Source organism: Urocitellus parryii, chromosome 2 (genome assembly GCF_045843805.1).
Source record: "Urocitellus parryii isolate mUroPar1 chromosome 2, mUroPar1.hap1, whole genome shotgun sequence".
Classification (NCBI taxonomy): Eukaryota; Metazoa; Chordata; class Mammalia; order Rodentia; family Sciuridae; genus Urocitellus; species Urocitellus parryii.
Window position 1 is genome coordinate 210,297,584 of NC_135532.1, and position 23,620 is coordinate 210,321,203.

Sequence of the window (23,620 nt, forward strand, 5' to 3'; positions counted from 1 at the left end):
CTCACAATAAAATGAAAGAGATGGACTAAAAAAGTAATGTTCCTTTCAGACTGATGAAATTTGAATGAAATTCTTTCAAGATTCATAGAATAAAGGAGTGATAAGAGAAGAAAAGAAACAATTTTTGACAATTTAGGACTAGGCCAGCCTTCTGACTCTTCTTTTTCTTTCCTTGGTGTCTATTCTTTTGGGAACAGGTATCTGTTGGGTGTTTGGAGTATATCTGTCAAAACCAAATTAGTGTCTTACTGCAAATATTAGGGATCAGGGTGGCCACAGGCAAACAGGGGTGAGATGAGAGGTCTACAGAAGGTGGAACACAGATGAAGCAGATCCACAGGTGACACAGGGCTTTCTCCCCCGAAAATGCTTCCCTGAGAATCCCTGCCCAGTGAGCTTTACTCTATTTATCTTCTTTTGTCGTATATGTATGCATACTGCCCATCTATTTCTATATTTTTTGTTTACTTAATTTTAGATTTATGCACTGATGATAAAGCTAATAAAAACAATAACAAACATTTGTTCCACACACTGTTCTCAGTTATCTACATGTAATAACTTTAATCCTCACAAGAACCCTATGAGGCAGTTTCATTTATTTTGCTTACTTTATAGACAAGAGAACTGAGGATCGTAAGAGGCAGATAATTTACCCCAAGCCACAAAGCTTAAATTAGGGTCTTATGCCTAGAATCTGCCCTCCTCATTGCATGCCACTTTGTCTTCTGCAAGCATGTGGAGAGCTATCTAATGTTGCTGCTGAAGGGCAGCTAGGCTAATGGGACAAACACCTGGTCTACCCTCTAAGGCTGGTGAAACACTAACAAGGTGAGTGCTGTTGGCCAAGGCAGTTAACCTCTCCCTAATTCACTAGGAAGAAATGTGTCTCTTCTCACTGTAACAGTCAAAAGGTAAAATTGGCAAACACAGATACAAAGGTAGACCCAAAAAATAGGAAACAAAGATAGATAGTTCTCTGTCCAACGTATCTGCCAACATTCTAGATGTATTATTCTTTTGATTCAACAAATTCAAATCCTTATTTTTTCATTGAGAAGTAACCTCTCTTAAGTGTTCTGCAAATGTTTTTACAGCGACACTCAGGTTTCTTCAAAGTGAATACCTTAGAATTTGTCCGTCTGTGATGGAGGCATTATATGAAAATGAATAAAGAGCGAAGTTCCCATTTAACTTCTGAGCCAGGGTGTTTGAAGAGGTAAAGCTTCTGAAGGGAACCCAGAAAAAGCATTAAAAGTAAGAGGCCTGCCAAAGAGAATGTGTGGGAAAAACATCAAGTTGAAAGGAAAACATCCATATCAAGTCAATAGGAAAACAGGAAAACCTCACTAAGCTCTGTTTACAGGACCAAGATGAGGCACTTCAGAACTCCGCGGAGAGCGTTATCTTCATTGCTAGATGGAAAAAGCACGCTGTGGAAACCAGAATGGCTTAGCAGACTGCTGATGTTAGAAGACTGTCAACAAATCTGAATCAGCAAGAACACTTTCCAATTCCTCAAAAGTGCTGTCTTAAGAAACTTAAAAAAAATTTTTACTGAAAAGCACAGATCTTGGGACTGGGTAACTAAATATTAGCTGGGAAGTCTTTACCAGGTGTGGATGCATGTGGCACAGGTCTTCTTTACGTATCTGGAGGCAAAATGAGTCGCAAACTCACTGTGGTTGCAAAGTCACTGACACTGACTCTACCTCATCAGCTGATGATTAGTGAAGAGACGGATAGAGGGAAAACTATTTGAAATCAGCCAACAACAAGGAGACTTCAAGATGTGGGTTCTCTTCATGACACTTAATTCAGAAATTTTAAAATTTGAAAACCAAGAACATATTTGCTTTTCTATTAAGAAATAGGTATATCAGTCCTTTTTTTTTTCCCTTAGAGGTTGTGTGGAGATAACCTTTAAAAATAAAACGATTTATTTTTATCAAGTGATTGACATAACTAACTTATTACCACCATGTTCTCAGTCTTAGAATATGTTACTGTACCATTTCTGCATACTCTGAGTCATACAGTCTATAGATGTCCTTTTTAAAAGTTGATGTATGTCCTGCAATAAAATAGTATGGACTTCTCTACTAAATGGCAGACCCATTCCAGGGAACAACAACAAAGTCATTATACAGCCTGATTATTAATCTCATGGTATAAAATGTTTAAAATTGAATTAATAGTGGATTAGATACACATTTTTCACTTTTCAAAATGCATAGTTGAGGGGAAAAGGAAACTGATCAATTTTTCAGTATCATTTCATTGACTTCTATAGGCTCCCTATCTACTGCTGACTTCCTCTTAGTCTTTTATTCTCAGTCACTTTTTCATATCTACTTCATAAATTTATTCTAGTCTGAAATTCTATCTGGGCTTTGCTACCAACAGTTACTGTTGTTGTTGTTGTTGATGTTGTTGTTGTTGTTGATGTTGTTCTTGTTGTTTGTTCCGCAAATTGCCAAGTTGCTTCTTTGTCCCTGCATCCCTCTCTTCTTCCATTCCTTTCTTAGCTTTAATATATTGTGTATGTAAAATGGATAGTTTATAAAACAAAGTTGATAGAAATATGTGCCTATTTCATAAATTTTTACTGTCCATGGTGAATTAAATGTTTAAAATAAGGCAAAAGATAAAAAAGTGAAATGAGGTGATTTGAGATAGACACAGAAAGAATGTGGTTGTTTGTTTCCATCTGGCCACTGAGGTCCACCAATGGGGTGGAAGATAGTCCTTCCCTCCAGGTGATCTCTGGTTTTACATACCTAACTTCTAGCACTATTCATCTTTCATATAAATGTTGCATGGGAATTATCAGATGAATGTTGCTGTTCTTTATATTTTCACTTTCCTTCTGTAATTCTAGCTCTTTAGTTATTTCAATCTTTCCATCCTTTCAATACTCAGGCATAAAATTAAGAATTGACCCCAAAATAGCCATGGCATAGAAGAAATCATTGTCCTCACTGAAGCATCCAAAGCGGCCCAACAGGACTTCATATGCTGTCTCGTCACTTCCTACTTCATCTCTATGTCTTTGTGCTTTTTCTTTCAGGTCTTAGCTGAAATGTGTGACATTAAAAGAGAAATGGGTGCATTTGCCTGCTATTCCATGAGTCATTTGGGAGATAGAGGCAGATAACGGAACAAGGGCATTGAGAAAAGAACAAAGGGCACTGACCTAATGTAACTCTAAAGTCTGTTTGAGAAGCTGTTAGAGGCATAAAGTGCACACTCAGTAGATGGAATGGCAAGGAAATAAGGATTGAAAACTCCCCATTCCAAAGGGGGAAGCAAAGCTTTTGAAAAATATTGGTCACCATTGCCTTAGATGTCTTATTTGCATTTCCTTTTAAAGAACATTTATTGTGAAAATCAAAGTACAACCATAGTGAGTTTGAATTTTACTAAGACTACCTTAAAAACTGAATGTTGAGCTCTCATGCTAAATTATATAATCAGATAAGCTGTAAAATTGGCAAAAGATTCAGAGACCTGGTTTTCCAAAAACATTTTTTTTCTATCTAAAGTTCAATGTTCAGTGAGGGACTGTAAACTTTGCTCTTAAAATAAGCTACATGTTAATATTTTAAGTATGTCTGCAGATTCTTCTTAGCGGCCTGTGTTGTGGGTGATCTTGAGCTGTCCCTACCTGGGTGGTGGCCTTTCTCATCATCTGGTACTCCAGCAAACACAGCTATCTTTTTTGGCCTCAAGGTTATTAAGTATTAGAGAGAGGAAATTCAATAACCTGCTTTCACTGCACAATTTCTCTGGCAGTGCTTACCTTTATTTTAGAAGAGCACACTCCCAGCCAGCTTGCCTAGAACTAATGGGTATAAACATTCAGGACTTCTGCAAGTCTCTTGGCCGGGCATAGAGGAGTCCCAGGGGACATGGCTACTCCTTTCTGAATCACCAATCTCCAGACACAGCTACTTTTGAGTGTGCACATTGGCTTCTCAACCATAAATTAATTGCTGCATATTTCTTGTTGGATCTAAATCAGGAAACACTCAGTGCTAATGAATTTAAGTTTGGCAGTGGTTGAGTGCTACAAATGTCCAGCCACTTATAGCTAATAATTTTTAAATAAATCAAGTGCTTCGAATTTAATTTCTCATGTCTCCAGCTCTTTTGGAGGTGGGAAGGGAAGGATAAGATATTACATAGGAGATAGATGTTCCAGATAAAGTAATCTTTAGATACCAAGATACCATCAAAAATTATGCACATTTTGGGTCTGGAGATGTGGCTCAGTGTGTGATAAAGTTTTAACCTCACATATATGAGGTCCTTGGTTCAATCCTCAGCAACACACATACACACACACACACACACACACACAGACACACATTTTGTATAATTGAGAATACCTACTTAAAAAAATAACAACTGCTTTTCAATCTTTATATTAGTTTTACCATTTGGCCTTCCTCAATAACTGAAAAGTCATTCTTTTTCTGAATTTATTGCATCATGCTAAAATATAGAGGTAACTTTAGGGACAATACTAATGTGATAGCACTTTTGACCTTTTGGAAAATGGTATCAGACCACTGGACATTTTATGGTTTTGGGCTATATTTCACTGTTTTTGTTTCTTCTTTATTGTTAAAACAATGCCACTTCTTGCTCTCAGTTTACCTAGGTGAAGTCTTCCCCATCCCCTACAACTATTTTATAGCTTAACGTTGTTAATGTCCTCGAAAATTAGAGCAGAAAAATAGTAAAAGTGTAAAATATGAATAACAGGCATCTGACTGGAAGCCTGCATAGCTCCCTAGGAGTAAAGTGAAAGGTTTCGTGACAAGGATCCTAAAGTCTTTTGATCCCTAGACAAAATATATGTTCATTTTTCTTCCTTCCTTAAGCTTCGACATTCTCCTTGGTTTGCTCCTAAGTTCCTTAGTTCAAATGTAAGAACCTCAATCATCTAGAAATTAAGTTTCCTAATTCCTGTGGCTGGTTTTGCACTTCAAATGATTTAAGTCAGTTTGGAGGGTCCCAATTAAAAAGTTAATTAAACTAATTTGAATTCACAATTAAATAACAGTACTATAGTGTACATGCTTCAATTCTGTGCATGCTATTTTTAGAAGAAATGAGACATAATTTAGCTTTGCCACTGTTCCACACTACTTTCTTTTATATTTCATTGTTCTGAAATTACTTTAATCATTATATGTGATTCATAAAATAGAATTCTTTGTTTTGGCTAGGATAAAACACTGCCTAACCAAACCAATGTATTCAAATAAGAGAATCTAAATTTAATGAAAAAAGTCAATACATAAACTGAGAATTTTCTGTTCAAAGAATTCTAATAACTAAATATGTTTATTTAATATACATCTGGAAAATTCAGAAATTTTAATCAGTACAATTGAAGAAGATCTATGTCTACTAAAATTATGTTCTTGTTTTCTATCATGAGTCTTTTTGAACAGAAACAGAGATTAAAAAAAGTAAATTTGCTGTACAACTGTTAAAATTCAGAGTATGAACTTCTTTAAATACAGAAATAATGTAAAGAGTTGAAGACAGTGCTGAAAGCCTATTTACTGCACAGAAAATAAGATCATGATTTTCAAAATATGAAATACACGAATCATTCCAAAATTATGGCATTAAGGAACAAAATTCTGCACAGCATTGTAATTAGTTGACCTAATACTTGTTCAGGAAAAAAAAAAATTGGTCCCATTTTAGCCATAAGTATTTGCTGCCTTAGCAACTAAATCCATTCATTTAATGAGTCAAGGTTTAGCTCAACCTTTTGGAATGTACAAAGTGTGATTTTGAAATTAGATATTAATGTTATTTCATTCTCAGGAAAAAAATAAAACAGCAAAAGTAATATTAGGGGTGAAGTGTTAAGGTTCCACTGAAGACAGACTTTATCAGATATTGACTTTATCTATGTAGATAAAAGAATTAGGTAAACATTTATTTTAGGACTTTATCGGCATCTAACCAGCATTGCTAATGAATAAAACATAAATGCTCATTTTATTATTAGTCTAAAGGAAAAGCCTAATATATTGCTTTCTAGTCTATTCTGAAATTTTTAAGTTATCAGGCTGACCTTTCACTAACAAACAACATTTATTTTGTATTGAGAGGAATTTTACATCAAGCTGGACTCAGGTTAGTTTTAGGGATAGATAATGTAAACAGCAGCAAATAGCAAAAGGCTTCAGAGTTCATCAGTGATGTAACAAGAAGGAGTAAATGAGCAAATTCTGGCTACATAATATCAAAGAACTGTGTGGCTGAAGTTCTGTCTGAAGTGAATTTAATTATCCTCATTTTGACACTGTGTGGCCAAAGTTCAAGATGCCTAACACTCTTAAGAAATTACAAATATAATAAGTTATAAACTTTGTGGATTTGGGAAAGGCCATAATCACAGATGCTGAACCATATACCATAAGGTAACTTTATGAAAAATTATTATGATATTTGATTTAAGCACTAATTTTAGAAAGAGATGAATTTTAAAAGAGCAAAAATGAAGAATATGTCCTTTTTAGTAGATGATGTGAAGTGAAATATATGATATCTGAGGATCTCTCCTCGATGCTCATGTGTTCACCCACTTGATTTCCTATTAATTTTAAGTAATAAAGGATGTGAGAAAATTTGCAATAGCTTGTTTCAGAGATTATTTCGGGGCTAGGATTTATTATTTCTAAAAATTATAACTTCCTCTATTTCTATATAATTTACAGCTCTAATCCTAGTCTTAAAGAATTAATAAAGTGTACTATGTTCTTGAACTGTCTCTAAAGGATAAAGTCAAAGACTTTCTTTTGAAGTTCTTAAAGTGCTTTCCCATCATTTAGATTCCTTTTCTGTTTCTGTTCTGCAGTTTTTATTCTACTTTCAGGGGAATCTGCTGTCAGAATGAAATCAAATTCTTCCAGTCAATGAAAATCTAGAGAGCTTCCTTTGCAGGTTTTATGTTGCCATAAAGAGAATCCGGTAGAACTGTCACCTACACCTAAACCACACCCCTGTAATAGGCATGTAGCAAATAATTCTGAGTCGTATTAATAGCAGGCAAACCAAGATGTCTGCCAAAGTTCTCACAGGAAGCCAGTGGTGAGAGAGGGAATAAAAGCCAGGCTTTCAGGGCACCCGCTAGGCATTCTGTGTGGTCTCCCACACGGTTTCTCTTTTGAACTTTACAATTCAAAAGCAAAAATACCATAGCTATAAAGCCACCAGGGATGCTGGCATTACACACCAACAGACAATCAATTTCCTTGCTCCTATTTTGACACTGTCTAAACAACCAAAATGAACATTATGGGAAAGCAATAAAGTAAAGTGCCTAAGAATCCCAGCTTTCTTCCCTTGAGCCTCTGTTGTCCTGAAGGATACATACCATGGCCGTCATCCAGGAATTCTGTGATGGTGGCTGAGGTACATTTGGACCAGGGCTTGGATGCATCAATGCTGGTTAGGATGGAAGACATTAAGCGCTTATCTTCTGTGGAACCAAAGTTCTCTTCACAGAATTTGGAATCGTCATGGGAGAGGCCAAGTAGATGTCCTAAGGGAGAGAACAGAGAAGGCACAAATGTGGGAGCGAATAAAGGAAGTGCCAATGACGAGTGGTTTTGCATTTCTATTTTTCCCTGACAATTATGCTGACACTTGATTTTTTTGTTCCCAATTATAAATGAGTTCATTTTAATTTCTTTCTCACCCAAAGACTGCACTCTAGAGAAATAAAAGCTGAGGGTAGTTAGTGGAACCATTGCTTGGGGTGAACATTTGGAAGAAAACTGAAAAATTTGAGAATGGATATTCCCATAATTCATCTGGCTCACATATGCTCAAAGACATGTAGAAACAAAGCCTTATTTAGAATCTAGAATTTGCGAGGCAACTGTGGGATTATGTCATAGCCCTCACCACATATTATTTTGATTGTCTAATTTTCTGCCTTCTCTGATCAACCCTAAGCCCCATGAGATCAAAGTGCATCTGTCCCCAATTCTCTGTTGAAACCTTTGCATTTAACTTAATGCCATGCAAGTTGCAAACACTTGAGAGATGGTTCTTGAATGAGATTTATTTTCTTGGTCAAGTACATAAGTATTTATGTGAGATGTACCAGAGAGGCAAAGACAGAGAGGAAAAACGAGTAGCTTTTAGGTTCCATGCAAATGTAAGCTTACTTCATACCTTCATTTCTTTTTGTTATTTAGGGAGCTGTGACTGATTACTAGTCTCACAAATAAATAGCTTATTTTGAAAGTATATTCATCTCCATTTAAGAAATGTTTGAAAGATCAAGATGCCCTTGATGGAGTGTTCAAGACTGCAAAGCAAATAGATACTGGGATGTGATTGATCAGCCAGGTGGTACTTGTGCTTAAATCTCCCAACCAGGCTCTCTGTAATCCCAGCCCACACTATTGCCATTCTGTTAGTCAGATACCATTACACACAGTACATCACCACATTCCTATAATCTGAGTAAATTGCTTTTTATTACCTAATACCAATTTTCAAGCAGTCTAAGGATAAATTGACATTCCCCAATATATCTAAAAGACTACTTTAAAAAAACTCAGGTAAGCAGTTCTAGCAGTTTGCAGAAACTCTAAAAAGTAGACAACAAATTACCCTAACAGTGTTTTTAGCAAAGCTTTGTAGAATCATATAAAATCCACTGAAATGCATGTAGAATATAATAGAGCAAATTGATTCCTTCATTTTCCTTTGGTTCCTGAGTGCCAAGTACAGAAACTTGGGCCATTCTATCAGGAGTCCAGCATACACGGTCAAACTCAACAGAGAGGAAATCTTTCATGCTGCATTCCGACTACTTTTGGCCAACTTGTTAAATCACTGACACCTCATAATAAAATTGTTCACTGAGCAGCTGACTGCTGTTGTGGCTGAAATTAAGTGACTAGGGCTCGGTGACCTTCCAAGTCGCCACATATTTATGCTATTTATTTGGTAATTGACTTCAACAGTATTTATGAGGCTAGCAAGGTCTCTCTGGAAAACCCTCCCACTGTTATGCTCAGTTTGTTTGGACAGAAGCATGAATGTGCATCAGACATTATAAAGTATGTCCAGGATAACGTGCAAAGGCAGATTAGGAGAGACCATCTAATTTTTGAGTAGTGTGTTAAGAGTTTTCGGATCACAGGCCACAGAAAAACAGAATCTTCCTTAAAATTACTGGAAGTCATTTTGTCAAACAAACACTCACTGAGAATCCATTGCACAGATCCTGAACTTTTTCAAGGTAGAAGCTTTATCAGCTTGCACTGTGGGAGTTGTGTGGAAAAATTTTATATTTAAGTTTTTGATCTGGTACATAAGAGAAAAAAGGAAAAGTGGCCCAAAGTAACCTCTGTAATACGATATATATTTGAATCCAGATTTTCTATATTGAAAAATGTGATTTTTGCATTCTATTTCATAAGATATTCATATGCATTAAATGGAGTAACAGCCTTTTCCTTCAAATTGATATAAATAGCACTTTCCATATGCAGTTTTATTACTGCATCAAGGGATTTTCACTTCATTTGGAGGCTAGATTTTAGATTTCTGATTTAAAATACAGGCCGTATGGCCAACATCAAATTCACTTTGAGGGGCTGGGAAAGTACCTTGTTTTTTTTTTCTTTCATATAGAGGGGCAAGGCATATAAATGTAAAACATTTTAACTATTTCAGCAAGGCATCTTTTAAGATGGCATAATTTAATGGATCATTTGACATGCTATGTGGCATCATATTGTGATATTTTCTTTTTGCTACCCAAATTTACTAGTTAATCCATGGAATCTTTTTATTTATTAATTTTTTCATGCATCATAGTTATACATAAGAATGGAGTTCATTTTGACATAGTCAAGAATGCGTATAACATAGTTTTCTCCATTTCAATTCCCAGTAATTCAATTGCCACTAAAGTTACATCTAAGACATTGTACCAGAGAAGATTGCCATGCTGATGGTGAGCAAATCTTAGCTCCACCTCCTCTAAAGCTGAAAAGAGATGTGAATTTTCTAAGATCCCCAGAGTCAGGCAGAAATGGACCGCCTGGGGTTTAATTGAAAGAGCAAATGAGCCTTCTGCTCTCCATGGGGTAAGCCCATGAGCTGGCTGGGAGAGGCAGACTCTCTTTAGAGCAGGGGGAGTCACAGACAATGGGAAGAACATGTGAGCACCCCTGAAACAGGCAGTGAGTTCCAGAGTGGCTGGAACCAGGTCACAGTGAGAGACCCATGTGACTTCCCCTCAGGAGCTGGATGGAAATTGAAAAGGAAGATCAATGTGAGGAATGCTTGGATGCTCTTCAGGAAAGATGTGACACACATACTAAAGGATGTGAACAGCAAAAGGAGTAGGATTTTAAAAATATGAGTCCTCCATCAGTTTGGCTAAGATGTCTAATGTCACTCTTAAATTTTCCATTGTCCTTGAGCCCTGAAATGACAAGGTCCATATACCAGCATGAAGATACTTTAAAAGGAAGCTTCATGAGAGCTCACACTATGACCCTGATGCTTACTAACACAGGAAATCTGGACTCTAGGAAATTAAAATATAACATCACAGCTGACTACTGTGTATTTCAAACAGTTGTGGAGGTGAATAAAAATTTAGACTTATCATCCAGGATGGAATTAAGCTTCTCCGTCATCTACCTTTTCAGGGAGAAATTTGCTCATAAATCATTTATGGGAATGTTCAGAATGAATGGTGTGGACTGGAGATGAAGGATTTCTGAAACAGGCAGGACCCAGCTGCATCACCCACAGATCGGACTTAGACATTCATGCCGCGCAGAGGCTGAAACAGCTCCTGGAGCATCTGAAGAAGTGTTGGAGAAAGGGTTTACAACACTAAAGGAGTTTGTTGTTTTCATTACGTTGTATTTCACAGTGAGCTTTTAGAGAAATGCACAGCAGCAAGGTTGGTGGAAGGGACAGAGAAAGGCAATTCATGCCCTTGAAGAGAAGAAGTTATTTCCTTCTCCAGAGTCACAAAGTAGGAACCGAAGAGTGGGGAGAATTGGGAGCTAAAAAAGATCTTTGAGAAAGCTCTTTCAGTAAAACAGGGAGTGGAAACTAGTGAGAGAAAAGGTGGAGGGAGATTTAGGGGCATTCACTGTTGGGGCTTCAGCTAAATATCACAAAGTCTTGTTTTGGGGAAGAAACAGTATTTGTATTTAGAGCCATTTGTAATTAGCAGACATGCAAAACATCAAAAAGAAGTTTGCTTGGGCAATTCTGTTTACAATGCTATCTTTTATAGAGAATCCTTAATTTTTGATGTAATTGGAAACTTCTCACCTGAAATTCTGAGGTAATGAAAGGCTAAACAGTCTAATATAGTGTATCCACTTGATAATAGTCTCAAAATAAATTGTGGAGGGGGTGACAGATCGAAGCCAGAGTGAAATTTCCAGAATCATGCAACTATCTAATCCATGAGTATTTTCTGAGAGACTCAAGAAACGTGTTGGGGAAAATGTGAGGTGTTCCCATACTTCAAAATAAATTTTGATGTTTGAAGTCACCAGCAAAAGTCAAGGTATAATTTGTTAGGAAATATCCATCTCTTCTTAATACATACAAAAGCCATGCTAATAAGTACCCACCCCACAAAATAAGATCAAGAAAGAGTGTTTTTTTTTCTGAATTATACTAATGAAATAAGTTTAATGGTGCATGATGTCAAAGCAAAGCCCCTAGTAACAATTCTCAGTTATATTGTTCTTGCAGAAATAGCAAACAATTGGTCATTTGAATATTCTTCCAGTGTGACAATCTTCTTTTTAAATTGGTACATAGGTTATGTTTTGTTAAATAAATTTCATCTTTGAATTCTCAAGAGAGATTTAAAGAACATCGAGTCTCTTTAAATTTATCAATGAATTCACTGTTGGAAAATCAGTGATAACAAGTGGAGGAGTCAGGACACATTAAGGGAAACTGGTAGGCAGGCTTCCTAGTCAACTCAGGTATTGCATTACAGTTATGGCTGACTTACACTATTAACCTCAGGAAGGAAACTGGTTGTTTTACTGAACTTTGGTCTGTGAATTAAACTAAATTTCAAGCTTCTGTCTCCTGATCCTAAACTGACCAATGGTCAAGGGGACACAGCACCACATCCTAAAAAAAGTTACCAGAAGCTCTGTAATGTGTTTACTTGGGAAAGAAAGTGTTCAGATGAAGCATCTGTTTCTTAATGAGGTCATGTTTTTATTTTACCTAATTTTCCAGCTGGGATTATGGAGGTACAAGAAGGTTTGGCCAGGGATTAAAATGTGAGTCAACAGTTTAAACAGGATCAGAATCTAGAACTGAAGAAAGCATCCATGAGCTCTAACAATTGGATGATCGCTGTTTAAACACAGATCCTTATATAGAAGTGATAAAATTCCCAAATGACTATTTGAAAAATTAAATATAAATGGTAAACATGATATCAGTTACACAATTTGGTTGGAAGAAAATAATCCCTTTCACTGTATACCTAACTGTATCAATGTCCTTTTGAATTAAATTTGAGATTATTTCCTTTAAAATAATACTGTCTAAGAAAACATTCATTTTAGGATAGTATAAAAATTTGGGGCTCTGGAGCCAGGGGAGTTGAGTTTGAATCTTACCCTAGCAGTAATAGTTCTTAGGCTTAGCTTTAGAAAATTGTCTGTGTGTCAGTTTCTTCCTCACTTGAATAAAACTTAACTACTTCCCCGAGCATTTTGTAAAGATTAAGTAGCATAAAAGATGTAAACTGTTTAGAACAGGTGCTTGATATATACCAAGGGACCAGCTAACTTTACTGTCCTCATTTATCATTGTTCTCTCACTATGGAAATGCTAGTCTTTGGTGATTTTAATATTGCTAAACACCTTGATTTGGGAGGGGAAGAGAAAAATTCCTAGTTACTAGAGGAGAAACAAATTACACAGTAAGTGCAATTTTCCTTTTTCTGCCAACTTCAACTTGATTTCCACACATGCAGCAGAAAATCAAGAGGCCTCCCCTAGAGAAACACGAATTGGGATTTGATGTTTTAAAAACTTAACAAGCACTAAATCACTCAATACTGTTAGACATATAGCAAAGACCTATTCCTACCTTTCATCTGAGGCCAAAAAAGACAGTGTAGCACTGTTCCAAACTGGATAGAAAAAAAATGTTCCGTTCACATTGATTAAAGCGATGGGTTTGGGAATAAATAACAAGTTAAATCCCAGCTTCCTTCTCACCTCACATCTCACAGCCAGTTTGGACATCTGATGCTGTACACTTAGCTTTGGTCTATGGTGTGTCAAGGGCTGCCACAGCTTTTCAAAACATGGCCTTGTTTAATCTAATCATTGATGGGAGTAGTCACAGGCTGATCAGCACAACCAGAGAACACCCTCTAACCGCAGCAAAACACAGGAAAACCCTGCTGTTGTGTCTCAGCTATTTCCCAAGTCTTCACTGAATATTTGGTCTTGACTTTTTAAAATTGCCTGGCTTTAGCTTAGGAAGCACATTGGAGTCTTTCATAGTGCAGAGATTCACTTAACACATTTTATAATTAACTACTATAAAGCAAACCTTTGGCATGTTTGCAAATTATGGATTTCATTAATCTAAATAAAATCAGATTGTTCTCCCTAGTGTATTAGAAGCTGGCTTGACATCAATAAAATTATTGTTTTTAACAACCATGCGTGCAGCAGGTGAAATCTTTATTATTATAAGTCTATAATAAAACTTTGACAAGTTAAAAATATAAACTCAAAATGTAAACTTACATCAACTTGAAAACTTTCTGCAGTTCACATTTGGATTGTAAAATGGCTGTAAACACATTCCTATCTCCACCCAAGGCGCATGGATGGAGACTGTGTTTTTGATGGTTGGAAGTAACTTTTTGAAATATTCTAAGAAGTTAAGGCAATTTATATATTACTGCCAGTGCCAATAACCTACTAATCAATAGTTATTTTCCAGAAGCCTGGTATTGGTAGATTATGCACCTCCAAAACTCAGCTGCTTTCTTGTCTTTTTTTTTTTTTTTAAGAATTAGCAGAGGGGCTGAGGATGTGGCTCAATGGCTTAAGCGGTAGTGTGCTCACCTGGCATGCGCGGGGCACTGGGTTCGATCCTCAACACCACATAAAAATAACGTAAAGATGTTGTGTCCATTGAAAACTAAAAAATAAATATTAAAAAATTCTCTCTCTCTCTTTTAAAAAAAGAATTAGCAGGAGAAAAAATAATGCAATTAATATGTAGTACATGAAAGAGATCTTTTCAGAATTGTTTATTCCATCCATGGCATTCTAACTTTAAGCAATTTACAAAAATTTCATTTTTTCCTCTATCTTATGAGTCTCAAGGTAATTTTTTTCCTTGTAGAGAGGGTAGAATAAAAAAGGAAATTTAGATTCACTTATCCATTCAAAAAATAAATCTGATCTTAAATTTGAAACCACTATGTAGAAAAAAGAGGAAGCAGTTGGACTCTCCCATGAGAACTTATAAGCCATTTAATGGAAGTGTTATTCTTAATCAGACATATCCTTTTACTGCTTATAGAAAAAAGAAAGTAGAAAAATTATGGGAAGAGCCTGAAAATCTTCTCCCAGCTTGTGTTTTGAGCTCTGTAACACATTTATACTATCTGTTTGCATGAAACAAACTGTACAGTTTGGAATGAGGATTATGTATATTCAAAACACTGGGAAACTGACGTTTCCAAATGTCATTTTTGTCACTATACATAGTCCATCTACACAGCTTCTAAATCTGGAAAGCAACAAACATGTAATAAAAGGAAAGAAGGGAAATCCCATGGAAAGAATACAGCAGAATTTGAATCCAGGGCACGGTGAGCTTAAGCTGTGCTGAAGACTTGAAACAAAGATCCAAAAATAAAAGCACTGGAAACAGATCAGTGAGCTATATTATTTAAGATCCAGGAACTGTGGGGATAAGACTCTAATAATCCACAGAAGATTAGGTATATTTTGTGTATTTTCTAAAAATTTTATGGCTGATACTTTATAACATATGTTCGTAATACTTAGGCAAAAAGCAAAATTAAATAATAAAGCAATTAGAAAATAAAGCAAATGAAAGCCAGATTTTCTTTATGAAAAGGAAATTAAATCCATATTTCTACACCTTATATGTCTCAAATTAGGCCATTCATAATCCAAAAAGGGAAATTAAGCAGGCACTATTTGATTGGAGAATGATTTACAGAGGGTTTTAAAGAGGTAAACAGAGGTGATCCAACCAAGAAGTTAAAGGGGACCAAAGGATGTGATCATACATCAAAGATTGAGGTTTGATTTTGCATATGAAAGTCTACATTTCTCTGACATTGTTCTATAACTATGTCCAGTAATCCTGTGTCATTAAGATAAGTTCTCATTGCCTATGTGTATATAGTTTTAATATAACATTTGTTCTTATCACATCTGACATTCTTTCTACCACTCAGACTGTGCGTATGCTGGTGTCACCAAGGCACTGGCTGAGGAATCCAGGAAGACTGGAGAAGGTGACTCTGCCAGGCTCCTCATTCCAGCCTAACGGGCTTGGGAGTCAAAGCAGTCCTGAAGAAGCTGCATTGACAGCCAGGGCATTTCTCCTACAGAAGACCTCCCAGAGGCTGCCATCTTGGGAAAGCAGATCACTACAGAGAGCAGAAGAGAGAAGAAACAGTCCTTCCTAAGGAATGCCTGATCTCTCCAGTGAAGTGCAGGATCTGGAGCTCTGGGTCCTGTGGGTGGATAACACCAAAACCCAACTTGGCTGCCCATTCCCTATCATTTCTCCACCCTGCTGAGACACACTAGGCTGTTGAGGGATTTAGATGCTTTCATATGGGACTTCTCTCACTTTGTATAATGGTGATGAACAATGGTGTACTTTTAAATTCTCCTCCATTTAATTACAATCCTTTGGAAGACTGGAATGAATTCCCCTTCATTCCCATTACAGAATCTGGGTGTTGCCTTGAGCAGCTCCCTTGCTTGCTACATTCTCCTGCTTACTCATGTACATACATTGATAATGGAATAAATACTGATTAATGGTCTCTATCAGAATGTGTTGTTATTAGTTAGTTTCATAGGCATACGCGAGAGACAAGTGAAGACAAGCCCCTTACCCTGAAGATCAATTGGCTTGTGTTTTAAAAACACCATCAGGCCTATGAGCTCCTCCAGTGCAGCATGCCCAAATCACTTGCAGAACACGGAGAACATTCAGGCAGCACTGGGCACTCCAATTCAGATCTGGCTCTTGAGGCCAAGGATGCTCAAGGAGTGTGGACTGAACACTCATCCGTGATGCTGTTGTATAGTTATTTATATCAAAGCTTTATGTTTGTGTTTTGTTGTTGTAGTTGAGATCATAAGAGTATCAGGAGTGCTAGGAACATTACTGTCATGATTATTCCATAAGAGGTGAAACATAACTACTTAATTCTATTTAAGTGCTATAATATTGGGACTTACGAGATTATACCTTTACTTAGAGGTTACTTTGACTCCTCAAAGAAATATAACAGCTAGATATTCTCTGCCTGCCAAGAATGTGAAATAGAAGTTTTAATTTCCATTTAAAATTTATGGTTTTAGCTTTAAAGAAACTAAATCTGTTTAAAAAGCAACACAGAAAAAATTAAGGCTACAGTAATGATCAAACCATATTTTGTCCCACCAAAACAACGATGCCAAAAGGTGATACATAAATTAAGAAAATAAATGAATTCTTTTAACTAAAAGGCACAAGAGAAGTACATGTGGATATAAATACCCATGAAATAATTCCATGAGATGGACATTATTATCTCATGTTATTTCACATATAAAAATTAAAGCTTTGAGAGAGTTAAAATAATTGGACCCATGAGATCCAGATAGAAGGTACTTTAGCAAGAAGTGAACTCAGAGTGTCTAATTCAAACACCTAGTCCAAAGTATTAGCCATTTTCACAAACATATAGTAGTGTAGGTCAATGATTAGAAAGCACGTATTCCTTATGGCACATACATATTTTAATGGTTAACTGAGTCCTAAATTTAGAGTTGTAGGGTTTGGATGCTTCTTAAAACAAACGAATTGGGGAAGTGACATCTTAAAGCAAACCCTGTTGAGTGTCAGCTTGGTTTCCCTTGTCTATGCTATTAAGAAGGACACAGGAATATCTTCTACAAGCTACTGATTACCTTTGATGGGAGTCTGCTATTCTCACTCACAATAGAGCCAAACATGTTAAATCTCTGTGCAAACTGATTAGCCCTGGATGAGTCAGTTCTGTGCTGAACGACTTCCAAAAGGGACATCTCCGCATTCCATAGGCGACTGTGACAAATTTCGTCTAGGAGTCACTTAGCAAAGCTTAAAAGGACAGGAAGAAGATAGTAGCAGTAGCAAGTTTCTCTTAACGTCTAAGTGACACTGTCAGAAGGAAACATATACCGTGTTGCTGACTTTGCCTTCCTTCTCACATATTAGTTAACCCTAGAAGTGCAAATATAAACAAATTTAATCCCCAACGGGTACATCTGAACCAGAAGAAATCTGGAATTAATTGCCAAATATTTTGGTTCCTGTTGCAGCTGCTACAAGTGTTTGACTTGGCGAGGGAGGAGAAAAGGCACTGCATACCAATTTCGTGAGCCACGGTGAAAGCTGCGTGGAGGCCGTCGTCTTCAATCACAGCGCAGCTGCGCTCCGGAGAACATATGGTCCCCACGTCTGCCATTCCCAGGGTGTCACATGAATGATGCCCACATAAATCCTGCCCAGGAGAAAGAAAGAAATCATTACAATCAATTTACATCCAGAGAGAGCCACCATGTCCAGCCACTTGCTCACCCCAAATGGCAAGGCTGGGATATGTTTATGGTATCACCTGCTCAGCTCTTGGAAAGGCTCCAAAGACAAACCCACGGCAGAGACTCTTCTGAGCTACTTTGGGACCAGAAGCACAGAAGGATAAAGGCACTCAAGTGCATTAAAAAAAACATGTCTTAGGACTGTACCTTGTCCATTACAATCACAGCTGTAGTTTAAAAAGCCATAATGTACATATGATATGTCAACAATGGCTTTTCCATACGGTTGTGCATAGGAAAGCCCTAATATTCTGATCCCCAAACATGCTAAATTTATCAGAAGACTGTCCTAATAATTTTCTTTCTGTCACAGGGGAAAACTACATCCACACATTCACGACAAGATAAATTTTTCAGTAACTTGAAAGGGAAATTCCAAACTGAGTTGTAATTCCATGGGTTTCCTCTTCAGAAATATATGCACTCTCACTTACAGCATTTAAGTGTTTCTCAACCTGACCAGCTCTCAGAAAATATGTACAATGCAGGTGTATTATTTACACGTATGGGATGGATATGGGTATGTGGATTTTTTTTTTGTGTGTGTGTGTGTGAGAGACATTGCATAGCTTTTAAGAGATTCAAAAGGGGAAATGATATCACATTCCTCTTTCCTTTGGCTGAAAGGAACCTCAAGAAGATATTGAAAAATATGAAGATCTGGGGATTGAACCCAAGGGCACTTTACCACTGAGCTACATTTCCATACCTTTTTATTTTTTATTTTAAGACAGGGTCTTGCTAAATTCTTTCATTATTTTTTATTTTAAGTCAGGGTATTGCTTAATTGTTTAGGGTCTTTCTAAGTTACTGAGGCTGGCTATGAACTTGTGTTCCTCCTTAGTCTCCTGAGCCACTGTGATTATAGCAAATGTGTCACTGTACCTGACTCAGCCATAATTTTTGTGTAAAAGATTTGTAAAGATAAGCTTTTACTTTAAATGTTACTCAAAAAATTAACAGACATTAAATTGCCTATTATTACCTATTATTTTCAATAAAATTTGAAGAACAGTGTGTACATTTATATCCCCTCAAACAAGACAGTATTTCTAGTGAGCCATATGTTAATAACTGCAAGGAAAGTATTTTTTAAAATGTTAATTAATATGCAAAGTTGAGTAAAAAGTACTATTTCAATATAGCGGTCATTTTTGCTTTCCCCTAATTGCCATAACTAGGAACTCAGTAGATTTTTGGCTAATTGAGTTTATTGGTGACATAGGGTCAGACTCAACGTGACTTTCACACACCTTTCCTATGCTGCCTGTTAGTAGGACCTCCCTACCCATGAGCAACACAGATGGCTGTTATTATCATGCAACCAGTGCCACCTACCCAGGCCAACACAATCTTCTAATTCTTCCTAGTTTGGCTGCCTAAAAATCCAACCAAAGTGAAGATACATCCTATTTTATTCCCTTTAGTATGTTTTCAAGTCATTATTGTATCTGTACATTGTGAATTCACAGCTGTGATGGATTACACTGTGGCCACTATATTAGCTTAGCAGCAGACATTGGCAATCTCAGCCAAGTGGCTTTGGTGAATCGAGACACCAAACCCACAACACCCTCCAGAGTTTCCTGTGTATCCTCATATGTCATCCCATGGGATCCCAAATTACAGCTGCTGAGAACAAATTAGTAGTTTTTAAAATTGAAATTGGAATATGCTTTTGCATAATAATCAGTCTTTGAGATAATAATATAGCAAAATCGATTTTTTAAAAAAATCCTCACCCTCCCCAATCATTTTAGTAGTTCTAGGACCAAATCCCAGGTCATCATTTAAGAGAGCTACTAGATACTTGTAGGTTATTTCTGCATGACTGTAAATTTTTGTATGAAGGTTTATGCTTTTCTTCATAATTTAGGCTTCATAATTATCAAATAATAAAATGCAAGAAGTAAATTTTCCCTTCTTACTCCTTCTTCACTAATAAGGTTGGGTAAAGAGTCACAACTAAAGGAAATGGCCTTCCTGTTCTGAATGGCATTTCAACTAGAATCTTAATATCTCTCTGTTTACTGCTAATCAATTGCTCATTAAGGGCCATCAGCTCTCTTTGTCATCTCTGAATTGCAATAAATGCATCTGGCCTTTTGCCATGGAAATGTGTGTATGTGACAAAATTATGAACAGAAGCACTTGTTATTTTTTCAACCACCCTCATTAAATCCCTTGACTACATAGTCACACTATTATATTTCCATAACTATAATTACAAACTGGCAACCTTTCCATTTCACTCACATGATTTCAAGCCTTAGCAATATATTTGTTGTTTTACACTCAAGATTTACAATGAACATCTGAGTTTCCTTGTGAACCAATGTTCATCTACATGTATGAAAACTAATCTGTGTATTAAATTATTAAGAATTCAGCATATCACACAAGTTTGTTTCTATTTTCTGGTGGTTGCTTATAACTGTACAGATGCAAACCTTATTTCTTGTTTATACAATTTATTTTTTTTTAAGTTCAGAGTAGGAGTACAGGTACTACTGCAGTAATAGCATATATCTGTGTTTATATATCTCTTTATATAATCTAGATTTGGAGTCAGAGGTCGTTGTAGAAATGTGGATTATCATGGAAGAGGTAAATGAATTAAATGTACTGACAAAGACTTTTTTTGCTTTATTCATTGTAGATCTGAAGGTAAAGAATATCTTTGTTGTATTAAAGATGGCTCTTCTTATATAGGATCAATATATTATCACTACTGTTTGGAAAAAAAGCGCAATGGAAGATTTAGCAAAATGGAAGCATTGCAAAAGTATGCAGAGATTTAACTGTGGTCTTGTGGTATGGCATTGGCAGGGTTATAAGACTGAGACATGTGTCTAACTCAAAAATATATCTGAGATGGTCTGAAAGACCAATAGAGATTTGACAGGGAGATCACAGACATTATGACCATTCACCAGGTGTGCTTTTTAGAAGATTTGGCATGTGGCAAATCTTGTGATTTATTATGGAATTTAGAAGTACTAATAAAGTCCAAGACCTGTTTGTGGGGATGGGAGGGAGGCAGGGAGCAAATAATGCTGCCTTGAGGAGATCAATACCCAAAGAATACTATTGCTTGGAAAATCCCAGTGCTCAGTGCCAGGTGGGAAAAATGAACCAAACAAGTGTGAATATACAAAGTGGAACAAATCACAGGAGTTGAAGGATTTCCTGCCTTGATTGAGAGATGGGTCTCCCATGCTCCATGCAACTGCTGCAATAAGAAGCTAAGGAAATACAAATGCTGATAAGGACAGATACCACCACAATTGCAGGGGCAGCAGTCCAAGTTAAGGAAGAACACCTTATACAGGAATTAAAAGCATCTTGTTACTGTAAATATTACCTCCCGGTAAGGGCAGGCGTGGTGCTCAAGGGAAGAGCAGGAAACATGGTTGATCTACACTTGAGTTGTTTACACTTCTCTTCACACAGCTCTTACTGAGGAGTGATTAGTGATACAAGAATTAATAGGATGGTACATATTTTAATCATAAGTATCACACACACACATGCACACCAATGTGTATTTGTTCTGATTTTTTTTAAATTATATTTTATTAACATGTGCTACTTGTAAATGTGAATGGGTTTGGTGTGATATTTCCACACGTGTATATGGTATGCACAAATCAAATCCAACTTCTCTTTATTTCTGTGCCCTCAACATGGATCTTATTCTTGAGGTGTCAGTTACTTTTTTGGCTACTTGTATAGCAATCCCTAATCACAAGGGTTTTATTTTGTCCTTCAACACAGACTATATTAATTGGGACTTTTAGACCCATCATTACCATGACTCATGTTATATTATCTCTACTCATACCTTTGGATACAACTGGGTGATATCCAATATTCAGAGCTCAGCTGGATAAGAAGGTAAGGAATCCAGGTACATTTATTCATAAAACAATTACTGCATGCCTATAATCTTCCACCTATTGTACTAAGTGCTGATACTACAATGAACAAATGAAATAAGATCTAATCCTGACCCTTAAGAAACCTCATAGTCCAGTGAGCACAACAGATATGTCAAGCGGGGACCAGGCTGTGCTAAGATGAATAGACTGTTGTAGCATTACAGGAGAAGAATTGATGAATTTTCCTAGAGAGAATCAGTAAAGGTTCCAAAGGAGTGGAGACACCTTTGCTGGTTTTGCAGTCTGGGAAGAAAGGTACTGTAATAAAGAAGGATCTGTGGAAACATCATGGGTGGTAAAAGACAGGCTCTGTTTGGGGAAGAATGAAAAGTTTGCTATAACTGGATTTTGGTATTTTGGGAGTGGACTAGCAGGGTAATCTAGAAAGGCTGTCTGGATCCAGAGTTCCTAGACAGGACATGTTCTCTTATAAATATGGAGAAAGAAAGGGAAAAGAAAGAAGCACATTGGAGACTGAAGGGCTTAGATGCTTGGAAGAGTCATTCTGAAGAATGGAAGCAAATCTGTTAGAGATGGTGCATGGAAAGCTGATACTTTTTTCATTCTAACTATATTAGTAAGAAGTATGGGGAGAGTGAAGGGGGGGAGGAGAAATGGGAATAGGAAAGACAATAGAATGAATCAAACATAACTTTCCTATGTTTATATATGAATACATAACCAGTATAATTCCATATCATGTTCAACCATAAGAGTGAAATCAAAATGGTAATGGGTTGCACCCCATGTATGTATAATATGTCAAAATACACCCCACTTTAATGTATATTTAAAAACAACAAATAAGAAAAAAGAAGTATTGTGCAAATAGTCTACAGACTTTGAGACAAAGTCCCTTTATCATTAATATAAGGAGACTGGATAAGGTGTTCTCTAGGGCTTGGTCCAACTACATATTCCAACTTATAGAGGAAGAAATTATAGATTAGAGGCAGCAAGTGGCCAAAGTCTTGTTGGATCACTGGGAAGCTCAAATTCACACCTGTAACCAAACATTTTATTTCCTTGTCTTAACTTACCAAGGCACTGTTAAATCAGTACATGTTATTCTTGATGTTAATCTTATCTTTTACATTTACATTGGCACTTTAATTTTTTTTTAAATTTTAATAAATAAATAAATAGAATTTAATAAATAAAAAACAGCAGGGTCTTCATCTTTATGGTATGTCTGGTAAAGCTCTGTCATTTTGGAGGGCAACTTAATATTCAAATTTCATTGCAAAGGATATTTCAGAAAACAAGAAAACAGAAGTGATGGATGAGAAACCTGATAGTGTCATTAACTTACCTCTGTCTCTCTCTCCTGCCACATCTACTGGCAGTCACTGCAGCTGCCCTCTATTTCTTATTCTTCCCATTATTCCTTCCTGCTTGGACTATCACCTGAGACTTTTAACTGGCCCTGAGTCTCAGTAACTTTCCTAATTCTACACTGTGATAGGTTTCCTTCTTAGAGCACAAATCTAACAAGAGTCCTCCACTCTTCCACACTGACCTTGGCTTGGCATTCAAACTCCTGCACAATGCAACCCAACCCTCCTGCTTGTCTCCAGTGACCCTACATGCTCAGTCCTGTCCACTATTTCCTGCATATCTCATGAATATTTTGAGCCATAAACCTTAGACCGAAATATTCTTGCTGCTAGAAAAGAGTCATTTATCCACATTTAACTCCTTAACATTTCTTAACTGAACCTGTGCCCCTCAATTCCTAATGTCATTAT

The 23,620-nt window shown here is 36.6% G+C and overlaps 1 protein-coding gene across 1 annotated transcript in view; it reads right to left on the reverse strand.

Moving 5' to 3' along the window:
* The window catches only part of Adamts5 (ADAM metallopeptidase with thrombospondin type 1 motif 5), a 41,336-nt gene that overhangs the window by 10,720 nt on the left and 6,996 nt on the right, over positions 1-23,620 (reverse strand). Inside the window, exons 2-3 of the mRNA XM_026396168.2 lie at positions 17,702-17,834; positions 7,409-7,576 (exon numbers count right to left, since the gene is read on the reverse strand). Of these exons, the coding sequence (XP_026251953.1) occupies positions 7,409-7,576; positions 17,702-17,834 (301 nt within the window). The remainder of the gene's footprint in view (positions 1-7,408; positions 7,577-17,701; positions 17,835-23,620) is intronic.